The sequence below is a fragment of the Bactrocera latifrons genome, unplaced genomic scaffold, assembly GCF_001853355.1.
Source record: "Bactrocera latifrons isolate USDA-ARS-PBARC rearing strain unplaced genomic scaffold, ASM185335v1 scaffold_1, whole genome shotgun sequence".
Lineage (NCBI taxonomy): Eukaryota > Metazoa > Arthropoda > Insecta > Diptera > Tephritidae > Bactrocera > Bactrocera latifrons.
Window position 1 is genome coordinate 1,089,447 of NW_017534407.1, and position 6,591 is coordinate 1,096,037.

At 40.5% G+C, this 6,591-nt stretch overlaps 1 protein-coding gene across 1 annotated transcript; it reads left to right on the top strand.

Moving 5' to 3' along the window:
- The first annotated feature begins 488 nt into the window (after positions 1-488).
- On the top strand, positions 489-4,145 carry LOC108978619 (3 beta-hydroxysteroid dehydrogenase/Delta 5-->4-isomerase type 3). The gene is made up of 5 exons (XM_018948997.1): positions 489-639; positions 2,589-2,762; positions 2,823-3,269; positions 3,340-3,492; positions 3,566-4,145. The coding sequence occupies exons 2-5, from the start codon at positions 2,600-2,602 to the stop codon at positions 4,009-4,011; spliced, it is 1,209 nt and encodes a 402-aa protein (XP_018804542.1). The 5' UTR covers positions 489-639; positions 2,589-2,599; the 3' UTR covers positions 4,012-4,145.
- Positions 4,146-6,591: the final 2,446 nt, after the last annotated feature.

Genomic DNA, 6,591 nt, shown 5'->3' on the forward strand with positions numbered 1-6,591 from the left:
CAAATAAGTACAAGGTTTCTTAAGCACTATGCCACAAAGTTAACTAAGTGATCATTTTCTTAAGCTGAGATTTTTGGAACAAAAATAACGGTTGTTCGAATCAATTGTTGGATGTTGCAATACTGTAAAAAACTAGTATGTTAATGTTAATTCATTATGACTTTGGAGCGCAATTGTCGCTCTCTCCCTCTCTCTGATGAATCAAGAGCAGCTACAAATAGCTGAAAAACAAACAAGTGGACTGTAAAAAGTTGGATATGCTCACATAGCCACACATACCACCATTTGGTAGACGACTCATGCGCACTCTCGGCGATGCTAAGTCATTTAAATACGAAAACTATGGATTGAGCGCAACATTTATTATACAACGGTTCCGGGCCATGGCTATAACCTAGAATTGTTGGTTGCATAGCTGCAATTCAGTCGACGCTCAATCAGCTGGTTGGTCCATACTCTGACTGTAGAAATGCTACATTGCTGTTAGCTTAGAGCAGTCATTTTCAGTTGTAGACAAGCGTTCAAGCGGCTCGAACGTGAAAATTTAAACGAAGAAAAGTGAAGTTTTGCGAAAAGCTCTGCCGAATCATTCAACACTGTGCTAAAAGTGAATTGTGCTTTTAAATTTTGTATTTCAAGGTATGTAATTATCAGGGGTACACATAAAGGTTATCTAATTTATGGATTAAAGTTGGCGTAGAGTAAATTACTTTAATGTAATGCCAAAGGGCAATGTTGAACGCCGTTTAATGGCTTGGTTAAGTGAGGAAAACCGGTTTGGGAGACATAGTATAGACATACTACGTAAATGGTTTTGTTATGTATACAAAGTTTCCGTTATCAAGCCACAAACTAACGTGTGCGTGCGCATTGTGTAGTGGCTCACTTTGTTTATGTTTGTGACCTTTTCATTCTTTGGCCCTGACCAAGTTTGTTAGTTAAGTGATGAGACATATGGATCGAGATTTATTGCCAAAAAGTCTCTCAGGCCATGGAGACTGTATGTAAACATAGCCTCTTAATTGAAAGTGAAAATATCTTAATGTGAAACTATGACGATATTCAAGTTTATAATGTTGAGACTTATTAGCACTGGCATGTCTGAATATCAACTCGTCTAAGATTACCAACCGATCTCTTTTTMCGCTAATGCTAGCATAAACTTTGCTTAATCGGCGAGTTTTATGAGTGAACGTGAATTATCTGCTCACAAAAGCCTTCTCTCAATAAATTCATTGATAGATGCGATGTGTAGGAAGTGGCGCCAAATGTTGTCGAGATCATGAGCTTCAATTTCAGGCATCAAATAGTCGGTTATCACCAACCAAACTTATTTTTTCTGGTTGAAATGGCATCTCTTGAATCTCTTCATGTCATACTCTTCGTCGCAAATTCATCATTTTTGCTGTTTACATACCAGTTGAGCTTGAATGATCTTATCGCTGAACAAATTTTGGCTTCTTGGAACTTTTCAAGAGTACACAGAGCGAAACGTTGTCATTAATCATGACTCTATAGTGTTTCCCATGGACGGTTACATTTTAGCCGGCTTCATTTTTGAACTAATATAGGTCAATTTCAATTTCTTCTGTTAATAAAGCCCACAAAACAGCGACGTTTTGAGGACGCACGATGTCTAATCAATGGTTTGTGGCTTATCATCAATCAAAATGCAATAGTTTTTTTTTTTATAAACATACATATTTTGTTATAAGCATGAGCTTCATCGCAAAATCATATTTTTTGAAAATCTTGATCCGTGACCGTTTTGCTTTTTGGACTATTCACCGGAAGTTGGACGCGCTTGATGGTCAGTTCTGGCTTCAATTCTTGCACGAGTTGGACTTTATAAGCCTGAAAAACAAGATTCCTCAGCAAAGTTTTCCATAACGTGGATGAGTTTCTTTTCGATTCTTGCTTGCGATGGCGGATGCACTTATTTAGGTCTTTATCGATACTCTGCCCCACAATAAAAATAGTCTCTGAAACATATTATTATTGACGATGAGCCTTAGATCTATGCTTACGACCCGAAAAAGGATGATCAATCGGCCGAATATAGTGGCAAACATGAGCCGCAGCCGATAAAACCACCTCAAATTAGGTCGAAAATCAACCATCATCCATAGTGAGGCCCAACATTTATTCTTTCATAATATTCGACCGAATAGACCACGTCCAGCACGCAGGGAAGACAATATAGCAGCCGTAGCTGTGAGTATATACGAAGATTGTGGAGAATCGATTCGGCGCCATTTACAGCAACTCGGACTGACTTGGAAGTCGTTCCATAACATGGCGCTTCGCTCTATGGACTCTTAAAAAGTTCCAAGGATTCCAACGTCTTCGAGCCAAATTTTGTTCAGCGATACGGCGCATTCCTGGCTCAATTTGGGGCCTTGGAACATCAAGCTTGTCAAACGGTAGAAATGCCAAATAATGTTTCCCATTAAATTTAAAGTTTCTGCGTTTTGTTCTTTAAGAAAGTAGGGAACTTATTCAATGTATCGAATAACTTTAGACTCGTCCGTCGTTTATTTCTAGCCTAAATGTGAAATTTAAAGAATTTATATTTTCCACCATTGCAGAAACCGATAATATGTCGCCAACGGCTGAGAACGCAGTAGAGGAAGTGGTTTTAGTCACTGGAGGCAGCGGCTTTATCGGACAACATTTGTTGAAATATTTATTGCGCGAGCAAAAAAAATTGGGCATCACAGAAGTACGCTCTTTGGATATAGTGCCCTTTGAAAATAAAATTGGTAAGACATTATCCCAGTCAACAACAATAAGTTGTTAAGTAATCACATTTAATTTTCCAGGCATATCTCACTTAGCGGCGTTGAAGACCTTCGTCGGAGACATTTGCGAACCAAAGTCCAGTACTGTGCAGGATGCCTTCAGGAATGTAAATTGTGTTTTCCACTGTGCCGCCTTAGTCAGCATTGAGTATCCGCCAAATTTCAAAGAGTTAGATCGTGTCAACGTGAATGGAACCAGCACAGTTGTAGACTTATGTGTGCAGCATAATGTGAGAAGGCTAATATACACCAGCTGTGCATCGGTGTGTCTGGTGCCATTCAAAGGCTACAGCACTTTTACCATAGTCATAAATCAAACTGAGTCAAAGGTCAATACGCCCACTTTTAATGCGCAGGAACCCGCGGATTTCGACAAATCCTTCCTGATACCTGGCTATTCGTCGTCGAAATTGCGTGCTGAATCTATTGTGTTGAACTCAAATGGAACACTGCTTAGTAATCAGCGAGGTAAGCCTTCATAACTAATATTTTTGTTTTTTATAAGTACTTATATGTAACTATCGAACTAATCTCGTAGATTATTTGGAAACTGCGGCCATTCGTCCGCCGCTCACTTACGGCGAAGGTGATGAGAAGTTTGTGCCCCGTGTTTTCGAGTATCTGTCAAGCCGTGGTTTCAGCTATCCGCGCATTGCTGGTGCTGGTGGTAAACAACAACTCGTCTATGCTGGTAAATCAATTAGTGTTATTTGTAACAAAAATATTGTTTTCACTTAACCACTTTTCATATTCTTCACACATAGGTAACGTGGCTTGGGGTCATTTGTGTGCCTACAAAACACTTAAGGCGACTCCAAAGGCCATTGCCGGTCTGCCGGTGTTCGTGACCGATGACACGCCCATCAATGATGTGACCAGATTCATACAAAAAATGGCTTTGCTAGGTGGAAAATTCAAGATCAATTTGACCTTATGGTATCTGCCGCATTTCCTTTTCTTTCTGCTCTCCTTCCTCACCGAAGTGTTTGTGCAGTTACTTTATCCGGTAACGAAATTCAAATTGGCCTATTCGCTTCGTGCGATTGCTTCCTTCACAGCGTCGGTGCTGATGTTCAATCGTCTGCGCGCTTCGATACATATGGATTATGTACCGCTAGTTGAGCCAGAGGATGCGGCCCAAGAAAGTGCGCGCTGGTATGCGCAGTGGTGGGAAAAGCAGCGCTCAAAAAGTAATAGAAAATCTAGCTAAACCCGATTACAGAGCTTGCTTGTACACAAATCGGATGTACTATACCATATGGAAGTAATGATGTACTCGTACATATGTAGATACATAAAAGTATATGTAAAATAGCAAAAAATGTTTATATCTTGCCTTAGATAAGCACGAATTATTAAATTTGTATATTTTTAAAATAAGTTTTTTCAAAGGTATGGTTAATTAAAAATTGTTTTTACTGTTATCAAGCTTTACATTTTTTTTAATTTTGATCAGAATTGATCCATTTCGAGGTTCCTTACTTTTTTAAAGAAAAAACACAGAAAATTCAAAACGTCTGCTCACCGAAGTGTTCTCTCAGTAAATCCATTGATTGTTGCGAGCTGTGGAAGTTTCGCCATCTTATTGAAACCAAATGCACCCAATATCAGTAGTCTCAATTTGAGGTATTAAACAGTCGGTTATTAGGGCGCGATAGCGGTCGCAATTAACGTTTACGTTCGCACCGGCATCATATTTAAAAAAATATGGAACGATGATTCCACCGGCCCACAAACTATACCAAACCACTCTTTTTCTCGTGATAGCTGAACAAACTTTGGCTCGAAAACGTTAGGTCTTCTTGGAAATTTTCGAGAGCGCATGATGTCGCTTGGGAAGGTCAACTGGTTTAAATTCTTGGACAAGCCGTATTTGGTACGCTTTCAAATCAAAATCTCGATGTAAAATGCGCCCAGTCGGAAGCCCACGAAGCCCATACATCAGTCCGAGTTGGTGCGAATGGCACCGAATCGACTCTCCATGGTTTTCGTTTACACTCTCAGCTATAACTGCTCTATTTTATTCACTGGACGTGGTCTATTCGATGGAATATTGTCCAGTAATGAATGCTGGGTCTCAAGATGGGTGATAATGAAAATCCGTGATCACCGGAAATTCCATCGGAACTGTGAATGAATTCATCAAAAGTCAGCCGAAATCATCATTGAAATTCAAGATCATGAAAATGGAATTGAATATCTCCAAAATATCAATTTATCGCATTTTGAGCGAACATTGGGGCTTACGAAAAGTGTGTGCACGGTTTGTTCCGAAGGACGATTATTTGACCAGAAACCACATTTTAACCATTCATCATTCACTACTCCCCGTATTCACCTGATATGGCACCGTGCGATATCTTTCTTTTCGGAAAATGCTTTTGCCCATGAAAGGAAAGCGTTATGCAGACGTAGAGGTCATTCAAAAGATTTGCACCCAAAATGCTGGCGGCCATATCGGACAACGAGCTAAAAGACTCGTTCGACATGCTTTTGGGGAATACTGTCACAGAACCTTTTTCTCAAAAACTCGCAGTAAATCAGCACGGGGATAATGAGTGACTTATAGAGTTTGGTCTTTGTTCGTCGAGAGAGGACTTTACTTCTCAATTGCCTACTCAGTCCGAAATAGCACCTGCTGGAAATAATTATTTTGCGGTGGATTTCAAGGCTGGCATTGTTGTTGATGTTAATATTGGATCCACGATAAAAGAAGATATAACAGCGACATGGAAGCCAAGTCGCGAGTGCAATGACTTTTGTTTGATGACAGGAGATATTTCGTCTTGCCCTCGTTCACTGCCAGACCCATGTGCTTCGCTGCCTTATCCAGTTTGGAGAAAGCAGAACTAACGGTGCGGGTGTTGAGGCAAATGATATCAATATCATCGGCTTACGCCAGCAGCTACCTGCTCGATTAAGTTCTGCAGCTCGTATTATTTTCTCCAATATAAGATCAAAGAAGTCGCGCGACAGAAAGTCGGCTTGTCTGAAACCCCGTTTGGTATCGAACGGCTCGGAGAGGTCCTTCTCGATTCTGACGGAGCTTTTGATATAGCTCAACGTTAGTTTTTACAGTCGTATTAGTTTTGAGGGGATACCAAATTCAAACATCGCGGCATAAAGCTAGCTCCTTAGGTTGCCGTCAAAAGCACCTTTGAAATTGACGAAGAGGTGTTGTGTGTCGATACTTCTCTCATGGTTCTTTTATAAGATTTGGCGCATGGTGAAAATCAGGTTGATGGTAGATTTTCCAGGCCTGAAGCCACACTGATAAGGTCCAATCAGTTTGCTGATGGTGGCTTTCGCGCAGTACACTCGAAAGAAACTTATATGCGATGTTGAGGATGTTTATCCCACGATGGTTGACACAGATTGTGGTTTCTCCCTTTCTGTGGTTTGGGCAGAGCAAATTTAAATTCTAAACGTCGGGCATGCTTTCATCCGACCATATTCTATAAAGAAGCTGATGCATGCTTCTTTTCAGTTCTTCGCCGCCGTGTTTGAATAGCTCGGCCTGCAATCCGATTTGCTGTTCTTCAGACTGGTAATTGTTATTAAACCTTCGTCATGGTCGGACAGTAAAACGTCTAATCTATCGTTCTGTATCTGTATTCGTATTCTGTCTTCTTCAAATTACGAAGAAATGCGTTTTCCGGTATTGTCCACAGGTGCAATATGGAGAATTAAGTGCCATTATTGGTGTTGTATGTAGTGCAGCACTGTTGCCAGTGAGTGGCGCTTGTTGAACGCATTCTAGCTATTTAGCGAATGTAGCTTTGCCAAACAC